This window comes from Pistacia vera, unplaced genomic scaffold, assembly GCF_008641045.1.
Source record: "Pistacia vera cultivar Batoury unplaced genomic scaffold, PisVer_v2 Contig483, whole genome shotgun sequence".
NCBI classification, from domain to species: Eukaryota; Viridiplantae; Streptophyta; class Magnoliopsida; order Sapindales; family Anacardiaceae; genus Pistacia; species Pistacia vera.
In genome coordinates, this window is record NW_022196316.1 from 175,392 (window position 1) to 203,276 (window position 27,885).

Here is a 27,885-nt window from a genome sequence, read left to right on the forward strand (position 1 = left end):
GATAATTGTCAATGCATATGATTAAATTGGTGTGAAATCTATGCCCTAGGTTTAGTCGTATTGATTTCCTACTAAATTATTAATAAAAGTTTGTTTTTGTTTTGTTTCTAAGTTGTTTTATTTTTCATTGAATTATTCTGAAAATCTAATTAATCAAATAACAATAAGATAGGTTAGTGTGATACTTGATATTAGTAATTCCCTTGGGTTCGACATCCGTATTCTTACACTTTATTACTTGCATGATTTTGTACACTTGCGAAATCTACAACAAAGACCATGCTACTATTTTTAATAAGTAGACATATAAGGTCAATTATATACAAAATTTGATCAGCATAACCTTTTCACAACAAAAAATATGAATAGGTTTGGCTTATTCTTTCTTTTCACAGCAAAAAATATGAATAGGTTTGGCTCATTCTTTCTTTTCACAACAAAAATATAGATAGGTTTGGCTCTTGAAAGAATGAAAGTCCATACATCAAGTCAGAAATCCATAGATTGAGGTTCAGATGAAGTCTTCGACTTATCTCCCTTTTTCTTCTTCCTTGCAGTTTTTTCTATCTTTTTCTTTGGTTTCTCATCTGAAACAGGTGCTGTGCTCTCCAAGTGCTGATGAGTGGCAGCCAGTGGATCCACCTGGAAAGCGGGATGGTTGAGAACCGTACTCAACTGTTTGCCTTCCTTCAATCTGATCAGAATATACATTAATCAAGGTCATGACTGAAAAGTAGATGTGCAAAAAAATAAAACTAAAAGGTGCTGTACGTGTGGCTTCAGATTCATGCTCCATAAACTGCAAATTGCAAACATATGGTATTCATCCCCCAATGGAGCAAACAACATGTTCCCACCTGAGGTTTAACGAAATTCTAAGTTGATACCCTTGGTTGCATTTATTCCATATTTCCACCCTTAAACTACCATCGTTTTCTTTATTTTAACCATTGAAGGGTAAAAGTGTCAAAATAGTCCTTCTTAGCCTAATTGCCCCTTTTTTGGCCAGAAGTGCTGGCGCCGATGCCTGCCGGTTCAGGTCAATTCTGATCAGTTTTCATACCAAAACCGGCCAAAATCAACTCCGTTTCACAAATCCAACCCTTTCCCACCTCAAATTAGCCTAGATTCCATCGTTTTCGCCGGCCGTCTCCTGTCTTTCTAGGTCAAATACCGACCAAATCCGATAGCCAAAATCAAATCTTCTGCCACTCACCCAGTCGCTGGCCTCTGCTATACAAAACCCCTCAAACCCGTCACCTGGTTTCCCTTCGATCGTTGGTCGTGAAACGCTGTCCTCTCGTTGTTGGGTTTTCTAATTTGATCGATTTGGAGCTTTTTGGAGGCTAATTTTTGGTAGCTTTGTGTTCGTTGTTGCTATTGGAGTGTTGTGTTGCGTTTATTGGACTGATAGTGGGTGTTTTTCTGGGTTTCCATCATCCCCCAACCATTCCCAACTCTCCTGCTTTTGGGGGGACGCCAGAGGAAAAGAAAAAAAGTTTAGGGTTGACAACTGGTGAGCAAATGAGGCAAAAGGAGGAGAGGGTTTTGTAGACCAAATAGATGGGGATTTAAAAGCTGCTGGTAGTGAAGATTTATGGCTTAAAAAAGGGCTGAAAAAGGGGCTGCAAAGTGGTCGTTTGTGCGAAAAAGCGGTGGGCTTTTTCGGCAAACGGTGACTGGTCAAGTGACAAAGTGGTATGGGTTTTGGAGAGGAGATGATAAGGGAGTGAATGGTGGTGGCAGCAAATATTTCTTGGCAACAAACGACAGGAAAAGCGTCTGTAAAGTTGTCGTTTGCGCAAAACAGCGGTGGACTTTTCTGGCAAACGATGAGTGATCAGGCGACGAGGTGGTATGGGTTTTGAAGAGGAGATTATGAGGGATTGAATGGTGGCGGTGGTAAAGATTTCTTGCTGACAAAATGACTGGAAAAGTGGTAGCAAAGTGGCCATTTGTGTGAAAAAGCGGTGCGCTTTTCCAGGAAACGATGAGTGACCAAGCGACAGGGTGGTAGATGATGAGGGATGAAATAATGGTGGTAGTGAAGAATTCTGGCCTACAAAACGGTCGAAAAAGCGGTTGCAAAGTGGTTGTTTGTGCAAAAAAGCGGTGGGCTTTTTTGGTAAACAGTGAGTGATCAGACAACGGGGTGGTGTGGATTCTTAAAGGGAGATGATAAGGGCTCGAATGGTGGTGGCAATGAATATTTTTGGTTGACAAAACGGCCGAAAAAGTGGCTGCAAAGTGGCCATTTGTGCGAAAAATTGGTGGGCTTTTCTGGCAAATGGTGAGTCATAAGGCAACGGGGTGGTATAGGTTTTGAAGAGGAAATGATGAGGGATCGAATGGTGGTGGCAGTGAAGATTTCTGACTGACAAAACGAACGAAAAAGCTACTGCAAAGTGGCCATTTGCATGATAAAGTGGTAGGCGTTTCTAGCAAACAATGAGTGATCAAGCGAAAAAGTGGTATGTATTTTGAAGAGGAGGTGATGAGGAATCAAATGGTGGTATTGGTGAAGATTTTCAACTGACAAAATGACCAGAAAAACAACTACAAAATGGTAGTTTGCGCGAAAAAGCAATGGGCTTTTCCAGCAAACGGTGAGTGATTAAGCGACGGGGTGTATGAGTTTTGACAAGGAGATGATGAGGGGTCAAATGCTGGTGGTGGTGAAGATTTTTGACTGACAAAACAGTCGAAAACACTGCTGCATAGTGGTCGTTTGTGTGAAAAGCGATGGGCTTTTATGGAAAACAATGAGTGATCAAGCGACGTGGTGGTATGGATTTTGAAGAGGAAATATGAGGGATCAAATGGTGGTGGCGGCGAAGATTTCCAACTGACAAAATAGCCAAAAAAGCTGTTGCAAAGTGGTCGTTTGCACAAAAAAAAAACAATGGGCTTTTCCAACAAACAGGGAGTGATCAGGTGACGAAGTGTATGGGTTTTGAAAAGGAGATGATGAGGGATCGAATTGTGGTAACATTGAAGATTTCTAGTTGACAAAACGGTCGTAAAAGCTGCTACAAAACGGATGTTTGAGCGATAGAGTGGTGGGCTTGCCAACAAACGGTGAGTGATAAGGCGACAGGGTGGCATGGGTTTTGAAGAGGAGATGATAAGGGATCGAATGGTGGTGGCAGTAAAGATTTTTGAATCACAAAATAGCCAGAAAAGCTACTGCAAAGCGGCTGTTTGCTCAAAAAATTGGTGGGCTTCTCTAGTAAACAGTGAGTGATCAGGTGACAAGGTGGTATGCGTTTTGTAGAAGAGGTGATGAGGGATCGAATGGTGGTGGTGGTGAAGATTTTCGGCTGACAAAACGGTTGGAAAAGCAGATGCAAAGCGGTTGTTAACACGAAAAAGCAATGGGTTTTTCCAGCAAACGGTGAGTGATCAGGCGACAGGGTGGTATCAGTTTTGAAAAGGAGATGATGAGGGTTCGAATGGTGGTGGCGGTGAAGATTTCTAACTTACAAAATGGCTAGAAATGCTGTTGCATAGTGGTTATTTGCTTGAAAAAGCAATGGGCTTTTCTAGGAAACGATGAGTGATCAGGTGACAGGGTGGTATGGGTTTTGAAGAGGAGATGATGAGGGATCGAATGGTAGTGACGGTGAAGATTTCTGACTTACGAAACAATAGAAAAAGTCGTTGCAAAGTGGCCGTTTGCACGAAACACAGTGGGCTTTTCTGGCAAATGGTGAGTGATTAGGCGACAGGGTGTATGGGTTTTGAAAAGAAGAAGATGAGGGATTGAATGGTGGTGGCGGTGAAGATTTCTGACCGATAAAATAGCCCAAAAAGATGCTACAAAGTGGCCATTTGCGCGAAAAACAGTGAGCTTTTCCAGAAAATGGTGAGTGATTGAGCGACGGGGTGGTATAGTTTTGTAGAGGAGATGATGAGGGATCAAATGGTGGTGGTGGTGAGGATTTTCGACTGACAAGATGGTCGAAAAAGCTATTGGAAAGTGGTCGTTTGCTTGAAAAAATGGTGGGCTTTTCCAGCAAACAGTGAGTGATTAGGTGACAGGGTGGTATGGGTTTAAAGAGGAGATGATGAGGGATTAAATGGTGGTGGCGGTGAAGATTTATGACTTGCCAGATGGTCGAAAAAACTACTGCAAAGTGGTCGTTGGCAAAAAAAAAGTGGTGAGCTTTTTCAACAAACGGTGAGTCATCAGGAGATGGGGTGGCATGGGTTTTAAGAGAAGATGATGAGGGATCGAATGGTCATGGCAATTAAGTTTTTCGGCTGACAAAATAATCAGAAAAGCAACTGCAAAGTTGCCGTTTGTGCAAAAAAGTGGTGGGCTTTTTTGGAAAACAGTGAGTGATTAGGCGACGAGGTGGTATGGGTTTGAAGAGGAGATGATGAGGGATCGAATGGGGGTGGCAACGAAGATTTTTGACTGACAAAACGGCCAAAAAAGTTGCTGCAAAGTGGGCATTTTGGTGAAAAAGTTGTGGGCTTTTCCGAAAAACAGTGAATGATCAAGCGATGGGGTGGTATGGGCTTTGAAGAGGAGATGATGAGGGATTGAATAATGGTGGCGGTGAAGATTTCCAATTGGCAAAACTCCGAAAAAGCTGCTACAAAGTGGCCATTTGTGTGAAAAAGCATGGGCTTTTCCGAAAAATGATAGGTGATCAGGCGACAGGGTGGTATGGATTTTGGAGAGGAGATGATAAAGGATCGAATGGTGGTGGTGACAATTTTCGGCTGACAAAACAACATGAAAAGTTATTACAATGTGGTCGTTTACACAAAAAAGCTATGGGCTTTTTCAGCAAACAGTGAGTGATCAGGCGACGGTGTGGTATAAGTTTTGAAGAGGATATAATAAGGGATTGAATGGTGGTGGCATTGAAGATTTCCGACCATCAATTACTGGAAAAGCTGCTACAATGTGATCGTTTACGCGAAAATCCGGTGGGCGTTTCCAACAAATGGTGAGTGATCAAGCAAAAGGATGGGAAGGGTTTTGAAGAGGAGATGATGAGGGATCGAATAGTGGTGGCGGTGAAGATTTTTGAATGACAAAACAATCGAAAAAGTTGCTGCAATGTGACTGTTTGTGTGACAAAGCGGCAAGCTTTTCCAGCAAATGGTGAGTGATTAGGCAATGAGGTGGTATGGATTTTTGAAGAGGAGATGATGAGGGATCAAATGGTGGTGACGGTGAAGATTTTCGATTGATAAAACGGCTGAAAAGCTGCTACAAAGTAGCTGTTTGCACGAAAAAGCGTTGGGCTTTATCGGCAAACGATGAATTATCAGGTGACGAGGTGGTATGGGTTTGAAGAGGCGCTGATGAAGGGTCGAACGGTGTTGGCGGCCCAGATTTCTGATGACAAAAACGCCCAAAAATTGGTCGTGAAGATGGGAAGTTTTGCAAAATCTTGTCAATTTGGTTACTCACCGATCATCTTCCACCAGCCAGCCTAAATTGCTGGTTTAAGGACATTTTGGTAATTGCAGCTGCTACATCTTTTTTAGAACATAACAGTCCCTAACGGTGTTAGTTTAAGGGTAGGAATTTGAGATAAATGCAATCAGGTATCAATTTGGGATTTCCTCTCCCCTTGAATTGTCCTCAATGGTTAAAAAATTCAACAACGAAAAATTAAAAATGAAAGAATACCAAGATTATTAGGTCTTAACTAAATTTGCAACGAACATGGTATCTTTTCTAGATCATGATAAGTTAAAACATTTTCATACTATTGTGTTGACATAAAACTTAAATGTTCAGTTTCCATGTAAATTCAACAACTGCAACTTCCCAATAAGAAAAGTAGTGAATCCTTAACAAATTCAAGACCACAAGACCAAGTAATTAGAGTTAGTAGGATAAACAAAGAAACAGAATTTGAAAGATAGTCACCTTAGTAATAGCCTTTCTGGCAGTCAAGGAGGCAGCAGTATCTCTAACCTCTGCACCACAAAAATAGTTTTTTTCAATGGAAGCAATAATATTAGATAGACTGCTTTTACTTCACAATAAGAAGTATACTAGCATAGATATTAAAAGCATTCAATGTGGAGTGTTTCAATTAAACTCAAATGGGTTTTTGTAAATTTCTAATATCGACTAACAATCATGCATGAATAGAGCATACATTACATTGCAAATAATCAAGAAGAATTCAAACTTACTGGCATAAAATTCTAGTTTCTTCTCCAATTTACGGTCCGCTTTACTTGATGATTTGGCTCTACATCAAACATTCAAATAAAAAATCATAAAACATAAAAACTGAAAAGCAAGCTAAGCAAATTTTATCTGGCGGCAAATGAAACTACAAACTTATTAAAAATCCACCAAAAGTTGTGATAAATGTACCTAGCACTTGACTTGTCTATGTTCGTAACTTGGAGTAAGACTGAAGTTATTTGTTTGAGAAGTTATATAAAGATTAGGGTTTTTTATTATATAATGAAAACTCGCGGAGGCAGCAGGGGTTTTATGCTGGTCCTTGTTGAGGAAATTTAACTCCCTAGACATCCCAAGTTTGCATTTAAAAAAATGACCCTGAAATTCTTTTTGAATTTTTTTTAATTTAGAAAAGCTGACGTGGCATATTTAGAATTCATTAAACATGTAAAATGGGTTAAACTTAAAAGATTTAAACATATGTCAGTAAAATCATAATTAACAAAAGTTGTTTAAATTTTGAAATTTGAAAATGAGTCCCCACCCTTCAAAATTGCTTAATTGAACGATATATGCAAAAAACGACCGACCAAGACTTTTGTTTCTCTGCGATTTTCGGCAACCACAGTGCCTAAATTCCAAAAAAAAATTTAATCCTAAAGCTTCCTTACACAAAACCATGGTTGACATTCACAAAGAGGAAAACCCAACCCCACTTTGAATCCTAGACTCCAGTGGTGCCAGCAATTCAAAGGCTATCGAAGACAACGCTCCAGTGGATCATCCGATAAGTGAAGGTAATCCACAGGTAGAGGAGACGATAGCGGCTTCAGAACAGAGAGAACAATCGAAAAACGATTCTGAAAAGGAGGATGTTGGCGAGAATTCAGGTGAGGAGAGGACATCGGTGAAGAAATGGTACACTTTTTACTTTTTTTTTTTTTTTTAATTGGTTAAAAAAATGGATTGATTTGTGCGAATGTGGGGGAGATGTAGTTGGTTTTATTATTATGGTGGTTGTGGCATTTTGTTGAGCAATTAGCGGGCATTGGTGGAGTGGCTTTGTTTGGGTTCCAGAGGATGGGGAAAGGCAAGGGAGGCCGGAGGGAGGTTGTTTCTAGGAGTTTAATGGGCTGGGGATGGCAGGAGGTGGCGGAATAGGGGAGCTGGAGGGCTGCCCTGCATATTGGCAAGGCTGGTCACACATAGCGCGCGTAGTGCTACGCGCGCTATGCACACTGTGCATGGCCAGCCCTGTAGGGCTTGCATTTGGTTGTGCTTGAAGTTGTTATGTGTGATACTAATGTTTGTTGGTTGTGCTTGGAGTGTGAAATGAAAGTTTTTTAATTCATACGTTGGTGAGGTTTTAATTGAGTGATTGTTTATATTATTAGTTTGTAACAATGAATGAATGGATGTAGTTGATGATGGTGGTGGAGGTAATATTGATGCTTCGATTGAGTTTTAGTTTAGTGAATGTGTAACAATGCTTGCTTTTCAATCGATGCTTCGATTGAGTTTTAGTTTAGTGATGTTGTAGANGAAAGTAACGTAAATATAAAGAGAAGTTTTTATTTATTTATTTTCATATAGTACATGTTTGTAACCAGGATTTACGATTTAAACTACACAACCTTCCAGACATGAATTCTCTAATATTCCATCCTAATGGAATACTTAGAGGGTACCTAGTTGGAGGGGGCTGTTACAAAAGCGTCTATTATGGGACGCGATTTAAAGGAGAGGTTAGAAGAAGGTGGATATACCTCTTCAGAGAGGTTCAAAATGTGCCTAGTATGGTTCGTGCATTCGATCCTAATGGCTTCTGACTTAACAAAAGCCGTTAATATGGATTTGGTGAAGTTTGCAAGCAACTTGGACTTCTTTAATGCTTATCCGTGGGGAGGGAAAAACTTGGCTAGAAAGGTTTTGGGGTGTAAGTGTTTATTATGGGACACGATTTAGAGGACATGTTAGAAGAAGGTGGGTATACCTCTTCAGAGAGGTTCAAAATGTGCCTGCTATGGTTCGTGCATTCGATCCTAATGGCTTCTAACTCAACAAAAGTCGTTAATATGGATTTGGTGAAGTTTGCAAGCAACATGGACTTCTTTAATGCTTATCCATGGGGATGGGTATCATTTTAGCTAACCATGGACTCCCTGCAAGGAAAATACATGGCGTTAAAGTAATCCCAATCGGTTGAGAAGAATAGACCGAGCACGTACAATTTGTTTGGCTTCCCATGGGCAATACAGGTAAATATTAATAGCTTTTTGTTATATTTTTTGTATTATATGTGTTTTAATTATGATATGGACTGTTTTTTTACAATGTAGGCTTGGATGTATGAGGTTGTCCCTGTCTTGGCTAAGGCGAGTGGGGGAGGATGAAGACTTCGGATGAGCGACCACAATTTCCTAGGATGTTGTGGTGGCACGTCGAGAAGTGTACCCATTGGGATTACGACAAAATAGACATGGAAATTCAAGCGGCTCGGGTAAGATTAAAGGATTAAGCTTTTGAATATGCACTTGCTTTAAAATGTGGCTTAAATCTGATTGATTTTGTTTCTTATTGCAGGGAGTCGTTCATCCCTTCCTCACCGCTACTAAAGGTGAAGCGGGAGAGGAGTATGTTACATCCTTCCAAGTATTGGAAGATGAAGCAGATGAAGGGATAAACTGCCTAATATAGGACCTAGAAAGGGTCACGCATGTGAGTGCAGTTGCAGGGCCACTGCTTGAGAATGTTGTTGACACCGAGGATGATGAAGCTCCAATCGATGGGCGGGAGGGAGGAGGAGGAGGAAGAGATCCGTACGCCTCCACCCAATTGGCAAACCAATACAACAAGTGCTGCTTTGTCGAGGCATCGGGGTCAGGAGAATGAGGTGGTTGACCTCATAAATGGTATGTTTGAGAGTTTTATAACAGCCGTTTATGAGAGGTTTGAGAAGATGGAAGAGCAAATGAAAAGGGTGGAGGAGAAAGTTGATAAGGTGGCAGAGAAAGTTGGTAGGGTGGAGGAGGAAGTTGGTGTAATATTGAAAGCGGTTAAAGTGCAACCTGGGCTGAAAAGAGAGAGCCGAAAGAGTAAGTTTGTCAAATCTCCTTACACCATAGTAACGTATGGAAAGAAGAGGAAAATGAAGGAAAAAATTGAGGAAGTCCATAAAAGTGGAGAAGCGAAAATGGAGGAGGTTAAGGAGGTTGCTGGAGGAAGTATGGAAGTGATAATGGAGGAGGGTGAGGTGGGAAGCAAAGGAAGCGGGGATGTGCAAATGGAGGAAAGGGGAGGAAGTGGGTAAGCAAAAATGGAGGAGTTAAAGGTCGATTTGTATAGGCCAATAGAGGAGGAAAATAAAAAACTCTTCTATGCCTATTATAATGAAACTAGAAGTGATGGCCATGTGAAGTACAAGACCAGGGATTATCCCCGGGACTGGTTTGAAAAGATATTGACGATTTGCAGGTGGCTTGACGACTCGGTGAGTTATTTTTCCTTATTTTTGCTTATGTTTTCCATGAGGTATTGTATACTTATCATGTTTTTTTTATTTGATGTAGCACACCAATGAGGTATTGGCACTCATGAGGCTACGACAAAGCAGTAATGGTGATATATTATATCCCGATTATACCATCACCGATGCAGCCTTTGGCCAAATGCTAGTAACAACATATGACACTTTAATGAAAAAGGTCATTGGTAGAGGTGCAGCAAGATGAGGCAAGCGAAAAAGATTGGGCATAGATGACTTCGACAGCGTCCCTTATGATTTTTAGTTTGATGACAGGATCATGCAGTATGAATAGGGTGAAAGGCCCAAACATGGTCACAGTTGGGCAAAGGTTAAAAGAGTTTACTGCATCATCAATATCAAGTATATGCACTGGATAACCATCATCGCGCTTCTAGAGGAGGGCTTGCTAAAGATCCTTAACTGTAACCCAACTATTTGTCGAGAGAGGCAGTTGGAGATGGAGTTGGAGCCACTGTCTGTATTGTTCCCACGGCTGTTGCATGACAACGGGATGTTTCAGCACTTTAGTGACGAAGTGCTGACAGAAAAGTGGCCACTCAAGCACCTTCCTATCCCAACAAATGACTCAAGGTAAATTTTGTATAAAACTTATATAATACAATTGTTCTATAAGCTTATTCTAATGCTAATGTCTTCTTCCTATTGTAGCACTGATTGTGGGGCATATGCACTGAATTTATTGAGTTCGACATGACCAACACCTCGATGGATGGCTTGAATGACGAAACAATGAGCAACTGTCGAGAGCGTTGGGTTGTTGATTGCTTCCATGGGCATGTGGATCCCTTTTGACTGACTAGAACTCAATCCAAGTCATTGTTGATGCTGTCATCAAAAGGTATGGAAGTTGGACTTAGAATTTTGTAGTTTACGTGATGTTGTCTTGTTAGGTTGTCTTGAATAATTGGATTGTCTTGAATTGGATCAGCTGGTGTTGTTAGGTGTGAGGTTGTTGATACTTAGGTTGTGATGCTGATGCTGAAGGTGTGCCGCATAATTTTGGAGGATGCGGAAGTGGTTGAAGAGAATGATGAAAAGGGAGGATGGAGGCTGCCGGCCCTGCCTTTTTTTTTTTTGGTGTATATAGGAGATTTATTTGTTGTACATAATGTTGTCATTGAATGTAATTGACACATTTCAGATTAATACAAAAGCAATTCAGTATTTCTCTCCCTCTTTTGAGTTTGAGTTTATTTAGTATTCTTATTACATGGCCTTGATGTGTTGATGAAATTAGGTTGTCAAATTCAGGTGAAAATATGGAATTAATATGTGTTGGTGATTTTAGTTTGTCAAATTCAGGAGAAAAGTTGGAAAAATATGTATTGCCCATGATCGCTTAAGCAATATATAAGCGACTAGATATATTGCTTAAGCGACAAAGGGTTTGTCATAAAGGATCGCTTAAGCGATAGCATAAATCGTTTAAGTGATTGTGCACCTGGGCAGATCTTGATTCTACCCAAGACTCGATCGCTTAAGCGACCTAGTGTAAAAGCGAAGAATCGCTTAAGTGATTGTGCATCTGGGCAGATATTGATTCTACCTTGGACTTGATTGCTTAAGCGATCTAAAATCGCTTAAGCAACCGAGGGTAAAAGCGAAGAATCACTTAAGCAATACGTAAATCACTTAAACGATCGTGCAACTGGGCAGTTCTTGATTCTGCCTCGAACATGATCGCTTAAACGACCAAGGGTAAAAGCAAATATTCACTTAAGCAATACCATAAATCGCTTAAGCGATCGTGCACCTGGGCAGATTTCGATTCTGCCTAGGACTTGATCGCTTAAGTGACCAAGGGTAAAAGCAAAGGATCGCTTAGGCGATATCATAAATCGCTTAAGTGATCGTGCACCTGGGCAGATCTTGATTCTACCTAGGACTTGATCGCTTAAGCAATCGTCAATCGCTTAAACGACCAAGGGTAAAAGCAATGGATCGCTTAAGCGATTGTGCACCTGGGCAGATTTTGATTCTGCCTAGGAGTCGATCGCTTAAGTGACCAAGTGTAAAAGCGAAGAATCGCTTAAGCGATAACATAAATCGCTTAAGTGATCGTGCATCTAGGCAAATCTTGATTCTGCCTCGGACTTAATTGCTTAAGTGATTATGGATTACTTAAGCAACCAAGGGTAAAAGTGAAGTATCGCTTAAGTGATCTTAAGATTTGCTTGTACGTGATCGCTTAAGCAATGGCACCAAATCACGTAAGCGACTAAGGCTAAATACACAGGATCCTTAAGCGAAAAATGAAATTTCTTAAGCGATCTAGTGTATTCGATTATTTTTATTACCTTTCACAAGATCGCTTAAGCAATTAATGCTATCGCTTAAACGATGAAAGCTTATCAACACTAGATCACTTAAGCGATGACGGCTTGTCCCATATTGATTTGATTATTTATATCACTTAATCTAATTTTTTTAATTAAATTATACTATATTAAATTAAATTAGTTCTTTTACGTCTATATTAAACATATATGGTGTTGAATGTTTACGTCTATATTAAACATATAAGGTGTACCATTAGTTCAGTGGACCACGATCTGTCTTGTGTCAATTGATTTGATTATTTACATCACTTAATCGGTTTTTTTTTTAAATTAAATTATACTATATTAAATTAAATTAGTTCTTTTACGTCTATATTAAACATATATGGTGTTGAATGTTTACGTCTATATTAAACATATAAGGTGTATGATTAGTTCAGTGGACCATGACTATGATTATATTTTAATTAAATTAGTTATTTTATGTTTATATTAAACATGGTCCATAAACTTGGAAAAGAAATATTGAAGTAAATTAAGCGATACAAGGTGTCGCTTAAGCGATCTCGTCTATTTACCCTTGGTCGCTTAAGCAATTTATTGTTTCGCTTAAGAGATCCTGTCTATTTAGCCTTAGTCACCTTAGTGATAATAAATCGCTTACGCGATCTTGTCAAAGGCAGAATAAAGGTCGAGTACAGTGGATCACTTAAGCGATCCTAGGTCTCTCTTAAGCGATCCAGTGTGTTCAGAGTTAATCACTTAAGCGATGACGTCTAGTTGCTTAAGCGATCACTTACAAGCAAGAATCAGGATCACTTAAGCGATGCTGTACTTTTACCCTTAGTCGCTTAAGCAATCATGTACAAGGCAAAATCAATATGTGCCCAGATGCACGATCGCTTAAGCGATTCCCTTTCTCGCTTAAACGATTTAAGCTTTTACCTTTGGTCACTTAAACGATACAAAATCACTTAAGCGATCAAGTCTGAGGCAGAATCAACACCTGTCCAGATGCACGATCGCTTAAGCGATTGATGTTATCGCTTAAGCGATTCTTCGCTTTTACCCTCGATCGTTTAGGCAATCAAGTCCGAGGCAGAATCAAGATCTGCCAGTTGCACGATCGCTTAAGCAATTAACGATCTCGCTTAAGTAATTCATTGCTTTTACCCTTGGTTGCTTAAGTGATCTACGATCACTGAAGCGATCAAGTCTGAGGCAAAATCCAGATCTGCCAATTGCACGATCGCTTAAGCAATTTACAATCTCGCTTAAGCGATTCTTTGCTTTTACCCTTGGTCACTTAAGCGATCGATAATCGCTTAAGCAACTAAGTATGAGGCAAAATCAATATCTGCCTAGATGCACGATTGCTTAAGCAATTTATGTTATCGCTTAAGCGATTCTTCACTTTTACACCAGGTAGCTTAAGCGATCATGTCCTGGACAGAATCAAGGTCTGCCCAGGTGCGCGATCACTTAAGCAATTTATGCTATCGCTTAAGGGATCCTTTATGAAAAACCCTTTGTCGCTTAAGCGATATATCTAGTCGCTTATATATCACTTAAGCGATCATGGGCAATACATATTTTTTCCAACTTTTCTCCTGAATTTTGACAAACTAAAATTACCAACACATATTAATTCCATACTTTCTCTTCAATTTGACAACCTAATTCCAAACTAAAATCACCAACACATATTTAGGCCATGTAACAAGAATACTAAATATAAAGGATGATTTATTCAAGGTAACAATAAAATTTAAAACATCAAAAATTGAAAACAACAACTCCTCAACAGTTGGCCTAAGCAACTCTCTCGATTTCATCCTTCTTCGAACATAATTTTCTGGATCTGTATGTGTTTGATTCTAGCAACTGCTTCTCTTGTGGCCAGGTTGCTTGAAATTGAGCACTTATTCATCTTCTGGGGAACCTCAGAGGCTGATGGAATACGCTTAACTCTTATTCTCCCATTTTCTGTCTTCTTGAATGGCGGATGGACGATAATGTCAGCCAACTCTAGTGGCTCTCCCCACTACTCTTCTAGAGGAACTAGATAGAGAGGGGAGCAAAGTTCCATGTAGATTCTTGAACCAAAATCTAGCTTCCGTTGGTGGTTCAGTGCTGCTGGTGCATGAGGACAAGGTAAACATTGAATGTAAAGCACTTTACAGCTGCAAGTTTTACTAACAATGTTAACTAAGGCATCTGGACCATAGCCACGCATGGTGAGCTCTTGAGCAGTAAGAGGATAGGCAAACAATGCATTTGACAGTTCCATATGTTCTCGCAATAATTTTTTAGCTGATGGAACAAGGGTTGTAAAAAAGTTATCTGACTCCGTACGACGCTCATGGAACCGCCGTGACAATGTCCTCTGGATTGCATCAAAAAGGGCAACTATTGGAAACTCTCTTTCTATTAACAACTTTGAATTTATGGACTGAGCTATGTTCGTGGTCATGACATCAAACCTTCTTCCAGGAAAGTAAGCTCTACTCCATCGCTCGAAACCAACATCATGCTCAAGATACTTAGCAACTCTATCATCCTTGATTCGAATTTGCCGGAAGTGTTCCTTGAACTCATCAACCCGATAAGCTTTTGCTGCCATATAGTATGTCTAAAGAAGGCCAGCACACTTACACTTTTGTTTTATGTTCTCACCAAGGTGCCTCATACAGAATCCGTGATGTGCTTGAGGGTAAATAGTGGCAATCCCCTTCTTTATAGAGTTGCGCCTATCGGATATTATGCACAACTCGTCACTGTCAGGCACTATCGTACGTAATTGCTGAAAAAATCAAGTCCATGACTTGTCATTCTTAGAGTCAATCACACATCATGCAACGGGATATGTGTGATTCTCACTGTCCTGTGCAGTGGCCACCAACAATGTACCTCCATAGTTTCCCAACAAAAAGCAACCATCAACAGCTAACACCTTTCTCATGTTTACAAAACCCTTTATAGCAGAACCGTAAGCAACAAAAAAATATTTAAACATCATAATCTTGTCTCACTTCAAAGGCGTCTTGCTACCTTGGTTTTTCAACTCAAGCATATAACGGTACGCTTCTAATACTACGTACTCGTGCTCCCATGTGCCCCTCACAAAATCTTGTGCATGTTGTCTCCCTTTCCAGCATTTCCACTAACTAACAGCACATCCCAACTTTGTTTGCACAAGTCTCTGAATGTCTTTAGGAGATGGACCTTTCCCTTCAAAGAACTGACTTTTGACAAATTATCCAATAACATCAGCGGAGGCTTGTCGATGCTCACCTGAAATATGTCCCAAACCACATGTGTGCTCACGAGTATATATGCTAAGAATAAATTTTTTGTACTCTGCCAATCTTTTACAATAAACCCGCCACTTGCATTTTCGGTCACAACATGCAACCGTCACAACCGATGAATTAGACTTTTTGGTGATGAACTCAAAATTACCTCTCACGGCAGCTTCCTCACCGCTTCCTCTTTGTTGTCAAATAAATACCCTATGCCCAACTCCGATCCATCTATAAAAACATGAGCTGATTCACTATTACCTGCAATTGCCCCATCTAAACCTGCATAAACAACCATAGTGTTCTCTCTCTCATAAACTACACCTTCTGTATAATTTTTATTTAAAGGAATCTCTATATCTGCGGGAACATGTATGGGGTCCTCCTCCTCAACATTTTCATTCAGTCGCACATGACCAACCTCTTCTACAATGTCCTCCTCACCACCCAAATCACCGCCTACTCTTGATTTTTCAACTAACAAATCAGTGCCCTTGTAGTTCAAATTAAAACCAACCAAATCTCCGCCAACTTCCTCATTATCCCCTTCCTTTGAACCAACTTCCAATGGTTTATTCTACCAAACAAAAAAAAAAAAAAAAAAAAAGAACCTTAAAATCGGTCTCGAACCATTATCGACCACATCAATCATAGATAACTTCACACTTTCATCCAACTTTAATATGGCAGAAGGTACCTTATAATGTTCAGAAACTCTTCTTAAAACATACTTCACAACTATATCGCTACATGAGCAACTCAAATTACCTCTTCTAATTATTTCATCAATCAACTCATCAAAACTAACCTCTATGCTCACAGCAATTGATATAACTTTTTTCCTCTTCCCAATCCACTTCCAACAACTTTCTTCCTCCACCCACTTAGCAAAATATTCAACACCCAAAACAACTTGTCCCATGTCTAATAATAGCCAAGTACCTATAATGCAATAAAAAAAATATTATTAATTGATGTATTAAGGGTTGAAAGATTTTAAAAAGCATCTGCAAAGTCGCTTGAGCGATCTGGTGTACCGTTTAAGTGATCTGGTATATCATTTACTAAATGTCTTAAGCGATATAATGGATTGCTTAAGCGATCCAATATAAATAAGTCTGATCGTTTAAGCAATTTTATGCCATTTACCTGATCGTTTAATCAATATGCTGCTATACACCAAACTTTTAGTAGATCACTTAAGCAATCTTCTATCATATGCTAGATCGCTTAAGCGATCCATCATGTCCATAACACATTTTCAGTTATCTCCACCTACAATCGGTGTTACCGCCCTTAGCGATCCACAATGCAAGAAAATATTGAACAAATTTCACTCCTTTCAACTTCCATTACATCAAATACAACCCAACAACCTAAACAACTAAATCAAAATTATAACTCAAACCCAATCCATCCTTAAATCTTTGTAAATCGAAATATAAAATGGAAATAGGAGATACACATACCTGGATGAAATGTCAGGAGGAGAAGGAGAATCTGTGGCGGAAAAGATGTTAACGGCAGAGGAAGAAGATAGTGTTAATGGCGGGAAGAAGAAGATGTATAGGACGGAGGAAGAAGAAGATGTATAGGAAGAAGAAGAAGACGTAGACGAAGTTTACAACCACAGGAGGGATGTGTTAATGAGGTAGGAGGAAGAAGAAGAAGGTGTTTGGGTTTGTTTGTAAGAATTTTGGTTCTTTAGGGACACATTATAATTTTTAAAAGATTCCACGATACTTCATTAATCATAATTAACCCCTAATCATATTTAATTAAACTTAATAAATGACAAGATTATTTATTTAACACTTTTAAACTATATGACCTTTTAATTAAATTTCAACTTTATGTGACCTTTTAATAAAATGACCCGTCGTTGAGGTATGAGTTTATCAACTGAAAAATAAATGTGAGAAGCACTCGGCTATCCTGACACTAATATTGTACTTTAGTTTATAGTTTGGCTATTCTGAAAACTTTAAAGTTTTAAGTGGTCATTTTTTTATTCTTCAACACTGTAAGAGTGGCGATATTCCAGAACCATTCCATTTTGCTTCGTCGCCATCAGTACTTCCAAGTTCCAACGGGCTTACTTCCTGAGTCCCACTAAAACGCTGTAAGAGAGCAACTTTTTGCCCACCCTTAGTCCTTCGTTTGTCTCATTTAGTCACCCTGGGTCCATCAATAATTGTTCTGCAGGAAAAATAAAAATTTCATGTTTCTACTTTCTTCTTGAAATAAAGTTGTTTATCACCTGAAATTTTTCTTCTTGTTTGTTGTGGTATGGGTAAACATATATCTCGACTTGCAAAGAGGTTTTTCCCCCAGTGTAAAATTAGAATTCTGATGGTGGGTCTTGATGCTTCTGGGAAGACAACCATTCTATACAAGCTGAAGCTTGGAGAAATTGTTGCAACTGAACCAACAGTCGGTATGTTAATATGCGTTACAAACTCTTAAATTTAATAATTTCTTTGGCTTCTCTACATTGTTCAGTATCTCTCTTACTATGTCGGTTTTTCATATCTCTCATATTTGGGTATCCATGGCTGCCCCGGATACAAATAAGTGGCAGAGTCAGAGTCGAAAAGAAAATTATCTACTTCTTTCTCCTTTAAAACTGTGCATGAGATTCTCATTTTTATTCACTTCTTTCTCATCTAAAACTGTGCATGAGACTCTCATTTCGCATGGCTTCTAAGTGATAAAAGTAAAGAAGAACTCATCTTCTTTATTTTTTTATTACCTTCCTCACTTAGGTATAAGATCAAATCTATTCGATTTCTAAAATGGATTACTAAACTAATCATTAACTTTTCGAGGAATCCTTCATTAGTGGTTGTGAATGATTTTTCTCCATCTTTTCGACTTTGGTTCCGTAGGAGCCAGTCAGAATAAGATTGAGAAATATAACCATCTGATTTGGAAAATGCAGACTCAGCTTTATAGCAGTGATAGAAAACTAACCCAATAACCGAAAATGGTCAAGGAACAATAATTTCGTTTGCTATTAACTCATTGTGATTATAGGCTCGGTATACTCAGAGCTTCTGGGACAGCTTTCTACATAAGTAATTGTGATTTTAAGATGCTCCACCCAAAAAAAATTCGTTTAAAATTCATTCCCTTTGAACTTTACCATCTAATTTGGTTCATTGTTTTGTTTATGTTCCATGCCAGGTTTTAATGTAGAGACTGTTGAGTACAAAAACATAAGCTTCTCTGTCTGGGATGTAGGAGGTCAAAGTCAGGTAAACATAAGCTAATGTCATTTGCTTCATTATATACATATAAAGATTTGATCCAGTAGTTAACCGGAATTCAATCAAACAAATCTTATAATAGTATTTCGACGAAAGGTGAACTGAAGTTTCAAAGAAACGTACAAGCCACAGAAAAGCAAGGAAATAACAAGAATACTGTTATTTAATGTTTAAAATGTTCAAAAGATTAGTTTTGTTCCCACAAAAGTATAATTTCCTCTTAAAACAAGTTGAATACTTCGTTTGATTGATATTGATTGCTGCAATGTAGTTGTGGTTGCATTTCCTTGATGAAAAAGACAATAAAAGAAGGAAGTGTAAAGTTTGATTATTATCTTGCGATTGGGTTAGTAATATTATAACTGAGGTGCATCTTCTTCCAATTTACTGAACAGATTCGGCCATTATGGAGACATTACTTTCATAACACTCTAGGACTTATCTTTGTAGTGGATAGCAAAGACAGAGAAAGAATCTCAGAAGCCCGCAATGAGCTACATCGGATTCTGGGTGATGTTAGTACTCAATGTTGTGAAAATCAACTTTTCAACTTTCATTTGTCAATACAAGAACAAGCTTTCATTGGAATTTCTTGAGCACTTCGATGGGTTCCCTTCATTTTTCCTTTCTAAATCGCCTATAGAGTCTAAAAAAAATAATCACTTAGGTTTCTCTCCGGTGTAATATGTTCTGTATTTTCAGTGATTTTATTTGAACAGAAAGACATGCTTTTCATTCCAATTATGCAGAATGAGCTAAGCAGGGCAACTGTGCTTGTCTTTGCCAACAAGCAAGATTTTTCGGATGCCATGCCTGCTTCTGAGGTTGCTGATAAACTTGGGCTTTACTCTCTCGGCCAACGTCACTGGTAAAATTTACCTTCTACGACCTCCATTTAGTTGAAATACTACAATTAGTAGCCTACAAGCTTCTGTGTTTATATTTTGGAATCTGGTTTCATTCTATTATTCTTTTTATTTATTTTGATTGACTTTGAAGCTTGTATTTTTATACTACGCTCTGTACTTTCTTTCTTCTTTGTTCTTACATGGTTTGTTTTACAATTCTAGCACGGGGGTCCCCCTTGTTATGTTCATTTGTCTCCTCTTGGGGTATATGGTATGGAATTCAGCAGAATATCAAAGAAGCAAAAAACTTGTAATGTATTTACCTAATGTCTCAAGTTGTGCAGCAGGTTCAATCGGCTCGCATAACAGTTACACATCAGACAGTATAAAAATAGATTGATTGATGGCTTTCGTGAATATCTTTTTATAGGATATCCAGAGTACTTCTGCAACCTCCGGCCAAGGGCTTTATGAGGGACTTGATTGGCTATCCAACATATCACAGTGAAGGATGCTAACAGCTCATTCCAGTTTCCTAACAAAGATGAAGGGTTTGGATAGGATAGCTTCAAGATCTACCACTTAAAAGGCCATCCGCTAGTATTAGTGAAGGCAAATCAATAGTCATTCCTAATTTCTCTAACAAAGAAGGGATTGATTAGGATGGCTTCAAATTCTAGCTTTTAAATAAGGCCATCATTTACCACTTAAAGGTCACCACAATCTCTGTGAGGCAAATAATAAGCTCATTCCTGGTTTCTCTAACAAAGAAGGAGTAAAGATAGCTGTAATTCTACCATTTAAATAAGGCCTTCATGTATATAATCCATGCTAAATATCGCAGTCGATAAGCTCGAAAATCCGCACAAATGAAGTTCCATGGCACTTGCTTATCCCTATTGATCAGCAAGCTTGTAAAATAATTTTTTTCAAGCTGCCCTTTGTGCATACATTTAGTTGATTAAGCGAGATACACATAAACTACATACATAGATTTTTAACTACCAGCATATAAATTCAGTCATCTAATTATCTCTGACGTTTTTTTTGCATTTAAAGAATGATGCTACTGAAATCAATGACAGAAAATTGATCACACAAACAATGACGTTTAGATTCCTAACAATTTCTGTATTCAGGATTGTGGACTTTGAAGTAAGCATCTTGGAGTCCTAGTTTCAAAGCATTTGATTAGGAAATTTGATGCAAATCATTAGGGGACCAGCTCACAAATACAATGTATTGAAATTTATAGGGGGCTGCAGTAAGAAATTGCGTTCGATATCTTCTTCATTGATATTCAATCCAAGCAGGATAAGATAACCCATTGACAACAGAAAGCTTCTCTAGAATGGAGCAGAACATGCTACTATTTAATACGACATATAAGATCAATCATATACAAAATTGCAGCCATAACCTTTTCAACAAAAAATATGAATAGGTGTTTGGCCATCGAAAGAATGAAAGTCCATACATCAAGTCAGAAATCCAGATTGAGGTTCAGATGAAGTCTTCGACTTATACCCCTTTTCTTCTTCTTGCAGTTTGTTTTCTTTTCTTTGGGTTTCTCATCTGAAAAAGGTGCTGTGCTCTCAAGTGCTGATGAATGGCAGCCAGTGGATCATGGAAAGCAGAGGTTGAGAACCGTACCAACTGTTTCCCTTCCTTCAATCTGATCAGAATATACATTATCAAGGTCATACAGAAAGTACATGTGCAATAAAACTGAACAACAACCTTAAAATGATGAAATGAAGCACAAACATAGTTTTTTCCTAGACTTGCAATTCAGCTTGAAATCAGTTGCGCAGTGCTTGGCTGAGGAGATTCAGTTCAGGAAGGAACTCTGAGAGAGAGGAGAGGTCATAAGCTTTCAATTTCTTCTGCCGGCTTCTAAGTTTCTTCTTCTGTTAGAAATGAAATACTTTTTTAGCAAACTACTAGCGTCATGGGAGGTAGTAATGTGAAGCATAAGCTTTCCATAGAACATAATAAAAAAAATGAGTATCAATAGAAAAACGAACTACCATGTTCAAAGATTAAAATACACCATAAAACCTAATGATACATAACAGAAGAATTACACAAACAAATACGCAAAGCTAACCACTGTCAAAAGTTTATGAAAGGGTGTGGTTTTCATACTTCATAGACTGCAGAATATCGTATTCATCCCTTGAATTGTCCCCAAAGGTTAACAATTCAACAATGAAAAATTAAAAATGAAAGAATACCAAGATATTAGGTCTTAACTAAATTTGAATGAACATGGTATCTTTTAGATCATAATAAGTTAAAACATTTCATACTATGTGTTGACATAAAACTTAAGTTCAGTTTCCATAAATGCAATGAGGAAATCTGAGGGAACGTCCCTGCACAACATACAATCAACAACCACACAATACAACGACAAAAGAGTGCACAATCAAAGTAAACAGTGCTGGTGTTAAGTTAGAATTTGATTGAAAACAAGAACATGGATAGTTTCCCAGCAGTTCGAGGAGCTGGGGGACCTCCCAATAGCCTAGGAAATATATCATGCCTCCCTCATTCCCCTAGCTTCTTATATACTGATTTAATTCTTATTTTGTAACCAATTGCCAGCTGCGTGTCCACCTCATAAAATAACTCTCTCTGTCTAACAAACTCACACCATTGCACACCCCGTCATTCTCCTAACCAACTCACACACTCTCCTAACAACTCACACCTCAACCCTAATTATATTCCTCTTCCTGCCCTTGGTTTGTAGACTTTGTGTAAGTGGTTCTAACATATCCATCCCCACCCACCCCCCCCCCCCCCCCCCCCCCCCCCCTCTTAAGTGCCACCTGTCTAAGGTGGAATTGAGGAAATTGTGCGTATACTCCTGAGACCCAGTAGCATCAAAAGCAGGCAGATCCTGCCAACGGATGAGAAACCTCAGGGATCCATCCAAAAGGGTGCGCACACAGCAATTCTGCCGGCTGAAATGTAGTTCCAGGTCATCCGTGAGAAAGGAGGGCAGGAGGTTGTAAGGGTACTGAGCTATGAAGGCGGTGTTAACTGAGAAACATGGAAAACGGGTGAAGAACGGGTGGTTCGTGGGAATTCAGCTTGTAGGCCACCTGACCAATTTTCTCCAAGACTTGGAAGGGTCCCATAAAACTGGATAAGTTTCTCATTCAGTCGAGTAGCCAAGGATTTAAATTTGTAGGGTTGGAGCCGAAGATACACAAAGTCTCTTGGGGAAAAGTGGACATCCCATCGGTGGCGGTCTGCTTGCTCTTCATGTGAGTTTGTGCTACTTCCAGGTGGTTTGGTTGAGCTCTGAAGGATGGCATTTCGTTCACGAATCTTGTGGTTCAACTGATCGACCTGGGAGGGGCAGTCGGTAACCTAAGAAGAGTGTGAGGGTCACGTCCGTACAAGCCTTGAAGGGTGTCAACTTGGCGGACTATGATACGTTGTGTTATACAAAATTCTGCCCATGGTAACAATTCGGCCATTGCTGGGGCTTGGAACTGCAGAAACAGCGAAGGTATGCTTAAGCACTATTCACATTCGGATTGCGCCTCGTTTGCGGGTGATAGGGAACTAATTTCAGAGCTGTTGGCTGTCCTGAAAATCTCCTGCCAAAAGTGACTCATAAAGAGTTGTCCCTGTCGGAAATGATGGACTTGGGAACCATGAAGCTACCACTCTTTTATGAATACCAGTGCACATCTTGGCTGATAAGGGTGTGACAAGAGCAGAAAATGGCCGTATTTAGTCAACCGATCACTACCACAAAATGCTATCGAATCTGCCCTTGGGGGCCCAATGAAGTCCATTGTCAACTCGTCAAATGCTTGAGTGGGATAGGCAGGGGCTGGAGTAACCCTGCAGGTTTCAGAGCTGAATGTTTGTTAATTTGACAGATGGAACATGTTTTAACAAAGTCTGTACAGCTCTTCTTCATTCCTACCAGTAAACACTACTGGCAACCCTTATACGTTCGAAAGAAGCTGAATGACCCCCTAATGGACTGGAATGAAATTAGTTAACAATTTTGGGACAAACCGTGAGTCTGAAGCCAGAACCAACCTTCTTTGTATAGTAGCAGCCATGTTTAGTCTATTTTGGGTCTGCTGGGGAGCCAAAACCAAATCTTGAATCAGCTGTCTAAGCTTGGGATCTTGATGGGCTTCATTTGCCAACTCCTCATATTCCGTAAACTGAACCAATGACAAAGAGAGAATTCTGGTTCCTCATCTCTCGGGATAAAGCACGGACCTATTGGTGGTCCGGCCTATAATGGATGTTAAACGAAAACCCCATTAATTTAAACAAACATTCTGCTGTCTGGGGTCTTAATACGTGGTCCTTAGGAATTGGAGGCTCCTCTGATCTGATCGGATGATGAACTTTTCCCAACAAGGGCTATTGTGCACTGCGAACACAACGGCCATTAATTCCCTCTCATAGACTGATTTTTGTTGTGCTTGGGGGAGAAAGCCTTACTCAAATAAGCTTGGATCGGTTTTGTTGAACCAGACAGCCCCCATGCTGTAGCCCGAGGCATCGGTGGAATCTCGAATGGTAAGTTGAAATTGGGAGTGACAGGACTGGGACCGTAGTCATAGCAACTTTTAATGCATTAAAGGCCTGCTGGGCCTCTGAATCCCACTTAAAGGAGTGTTTTCTTCAGGAGCCGTGTGAGGGGTTGAGTTATACCGCCGTACCCTTTTACAAATCTGCGGTAATATCCTGTTAATCCCAAGAATCCCCGGAGGCCTTCACATTAGTGGTTGGGCCATGAAATCATTGCTTCAATTTTTTAGGATCAGCTTCGACTCCTTCAGCCGAGATAGGTGACCTAAATACTCCAGTTTGGGCTGCCCGAACAAAAATTTTTTTTATCATCATCACCAGTTCATCTCGTCCAGGATCCTAAAGACTGCCGAGGTGTGTGATGTGGGATTGAAGTCCGAGCTGATATCAGAATATCTCAAAAAACACCAGTACAAACCTGCGCAAAACCGGCTTAAGATGTTGTTCATTAGTGCCTGAAATGTAGAAGGTGCGTTGGTCAAACCGAACGACATAACCAGAAACTCGTTAGTGACCTTATGTGTCCGAAAAGCAGTTTTGGGAATATCGCATCTTTAATTTTGATTTGGTGGTATCCTGACCGGAGATCCAGCTTAGAAAAGATGGTGCCCCTGCCAATTGGTCTAGCAAACCCTCGATGGTGGGAATCGGAAACTTGTCGGGAATTGTTATTGTTGAAGGCCCAATAGTCAACGCAAAAACCTCCAACTACCATCCTTTTTTGATAATAACACTGGGCTAGCAAATGGACTGGTACTAGGCTGGATAAATTGGCTGTCAACATCTCTTCCCCAGTTTTTCAATTTCATCTTTGGAAATATGGATACCTATAGGGTCTAATGTTAGGGGTTGGAACATCTTTGAGGGGAATGGTATGGGCGTGGGTGCAATGTGGAGGGAGTTTGGTTGGTGGTCGAAAAGGTGCGGATTGATCCAAAACTGCCCAAACATCAGGATGACACTCAACCTCCCCCTTGGGGTAGTAATTCTTTCATAGAAAAAACTCCACCAGGAATCCTTCCCCGGCGTTGTTAATGGACCGCAACATGGATTCAGGGAGACCTTTGACTTCACAAAAGTGGATCCCCTTGTAAACTAACTCTTTCCATAAATTCTTAGAACCTAATGGTAATTTTACAGGTGACGCACACATCCCCTAAGGAACTTAGCCATGTCACCCCCAAAACAATGTCAGCTCCTCCCAACTCAAAAGGGAAAAAATCCTGTCTAATCTGAATCCCCTGTACATCCAGAGAAACTTGCCGACACACCCCTTCTCCCTTCACTGTGACTCCATTTCCCACCATTACCCCAAAGAGCTTACCCTTTTCCACCACAATACCCAGCCTTTCAATCAACTCTTGCGAAATAAAATTATGTGACGCCCCACTGTCAACCAGCACAACCACATCGGCTTTCCCAATCTGCCCCTTTACCTTCAGGGTTTTGTCGGACGTAATACCCACAATGGAATTTAAGGAAAGAGCCAAGTCAGTACCTTCTGGGTTAGGGATTTCGTCATTTCCCGGTGGAAGTTCACTCTCCTCGGCCGCATCGTCCTCCCAGGCTAACAAAATCTGTAAGGATTTACTTCGGCAGCAATGATTAGGCCCGAACTTCTCGTCACATCGGAAGCAGAGCCCCCTCTCCCGTTTAAACTGAATTTCTGCTTCAGATAATCGCCGGAAAGTTCCCCCTGAACCTCCTCGGAAACCCGTAACTCCATTCTTCGGCGCTCTCTCTCTCCTATCGGGTGCACGCGATGACGCGTTTTGGCTGGATTCTGATAGTTTTGATGAGTTGGGCCACCACGTGGGTCGGGTCGAGTCGGGGCTACTGGGTACTCTTGCTGGGTTGGACCACCATGCGGGTCGGGTCGGGTCAGATCTGGGCTATTGGACACTCGGGTATAACTCTCTTTGGCTCCCTGGGTTTTGAAAGGCTTGGGCCGACATCTATCCATGACCCAGTTTTTTTCCTCCACACGATGGGCCTGCTCAATCAGATCCTCAAGGGACTTGGGCCTTAACAATCTCAGTTCAGCTCTAATTTCTTCCTTGAGCCCGTTAACAAAAACACCCATCAATAATTCTTTCCCCAAATCCTTCACCGGTGCCGTATGGGATTCGAAATCTTCTCTGTACTCAGTCACGGTGGAGTTTTGCTTCAGCGCCACCAACGCTTCATGTGCAGATCCTTGGAACGACGGCCAGAATCTTGCGATTACGGCTGCCTTAAGCTCTTCCCACGATTTGAAAGGCTCTCGGCCCTCCATCCATTGGTACCAGTTCAATGCTCGGCCTTCCATACATACTGCCGCGGCCTCCACCATCTCCGATGACCCATATCTGTTAATTGCAAAATAACAATCTGCTCGAAATGTCCATCCAAAGAGGTCTTCTCCATTGAAAATTGGGAGCTCAAGTTTCCGGCCCTTCTTCTCCTCCTCCTCACTTTTCCCGTCTGTTTCTTGGCCTTGTTCCCTATCGTAACCACTGTCTTGATCCCCTGAGGTTGACTGGGACTTCCCTTTCTCGCGGTCACGTCTTTCATCCCTCTCATCTCTCATTCTCATTAATTCTCTCATCTCGGTTAGGAACTCCTTGAGACTGCCAATGTCAGTCTTGACTGAACTCATGTCCTCCACTACCGACTTCATTTCTTTTTCCATACTCTCCATCCAGTTTTCCATTTTTGATTTGACCATTCCCCAGCGTGGGCCTGTTAGTTATCTGGCTCTGATACCAAGCTGATGGAACTCTGATGGAACTTCCCTGCACAACATACAATCACAACAACACACACAATACAACGACCAAAAGAGTGCACAATCAAAGTAAACAGTAGCTAGTGTTAAGTAGAATTTGATTGAAACAAGAAACAATGGATAGTTTCCCAGCAGTTCGAGAAGCTGGGGGACCTCCCAAATAGCCTATGGAAATATCTCAATGCCTTCCCTCATTCCCCTAGCTTCTTTATATACGGATTTAATTCTTATTCTGTAACCAATTGCCAACTGCGTGTCCACCTCATAACAATAATCTCTCTCTGTTCTAACAAACTCACACCCATTGCACACCCCGTCATTCTCCTAACCAACTCACACACTCTCCTAACAACTCACACCTCATCACCCTAATTTCTATTCCTCTTCCTGCCCTTGGCTTTGTAGACCTTGTGTACAGGTGGTCTAACATGCAACAACTGCAACTTCCCAATGAGAAAAGTAGTGAATCCTTGACAAATATAAGACTACAAGATCAAGTAATTAGAGTTAGTAGGATAAACAAAGAAACAGAATTTGAAAGATCACCTTAGTAATAGCCTTTTTGGCAACAGTATCTCTAACCTCTGCATCACAAAAATAATTTTATTCAATGGAAGCAATAATATTAGATAGACTGCTTTTACTACACACAAGAATTATACTAACATAGATATTAAAAGCATTCAATGTGGAGTGTTTCAATCAAACTCAAATGGGTTTTTGTAAATTTCTAATATCAACAAATAATCATGCACGAATAGAGTATACATTACATTGAATATAATCAAGAAGAATTCAAACTTACTGGCATAAAATTCTAGTTTCTTTTCGAATTTACGGTCCGCTTTACTTGATGACTCGGCTCTGCATCAAACATTCAAATAAAAAATCATAAAAAATGAAAAAATAAAAAGCAAGCTAAGCAAATTTTATGTGGCGGCAAATGAAACCACAAACTTATTAAAAATCCACCAAAAATTGTTATAAATTTACCTAGCACTAGACTTGCCCATGTTCGTAACTTGGAGTGAGAACGAAGTTATTCGTCTGAGAAGTTAGAAAAAATATTAGGGTTTATTATTATATAATCAAAACTCTCAGACGGGCAGGGGTTTTACGCTGCTCGTTG

General features: G+C 40.0%; 2 protein-coding genes and 1 pseudogene across 2 annotated transcripts; 1 reads left to right on the plus strand and 2 right to left on the minus strand.

Moving 5' to 3' along the window:
* Positions 1-489: 489 nt before the first annotated feature.
* LOC116146776 lies at positions 490-27,882 on the minus strand (annotated as a pseudogene).
* LOC116146775 (probable ADP-ribosylation factor At2g15310) lies at positions 17,428-19,753 on the plus strand. The gene is made up of 4 exons (XM_031432216.1): positions 17,428-17,731; positions 18,481-18,551; positions 18,959-19,078; positions 19,313-19,753. The coding sequence occupies exons 1-4, from the start codon at positions 17,584-17,586 to the stop codon at positions 19,433-19,435; spliced, it is 462 nt and encodes a 153-aa protein (XP_031288076.1). The 5' UTR covers positions 17,428-17,583; the 3' UTR covers positions 19,436-19,753.
* On the minus strand, positions 25,140-26,282 carry LOC116146774. The gene has a single exon (XM_031432215.1). The coding sequence runs from the start codon at positions 26,262-26,264 to the stop codon at positions 25,557-25,559; it is 708 nt and encodes a 235-aa protein (XP_031288075.1). The 5' UTR covers positions 26,265-26,282; the 3' UTR covers positions 25,140-25,556.
* Positions 27,883-27,885: the final 3 nt, after the last annotated feature.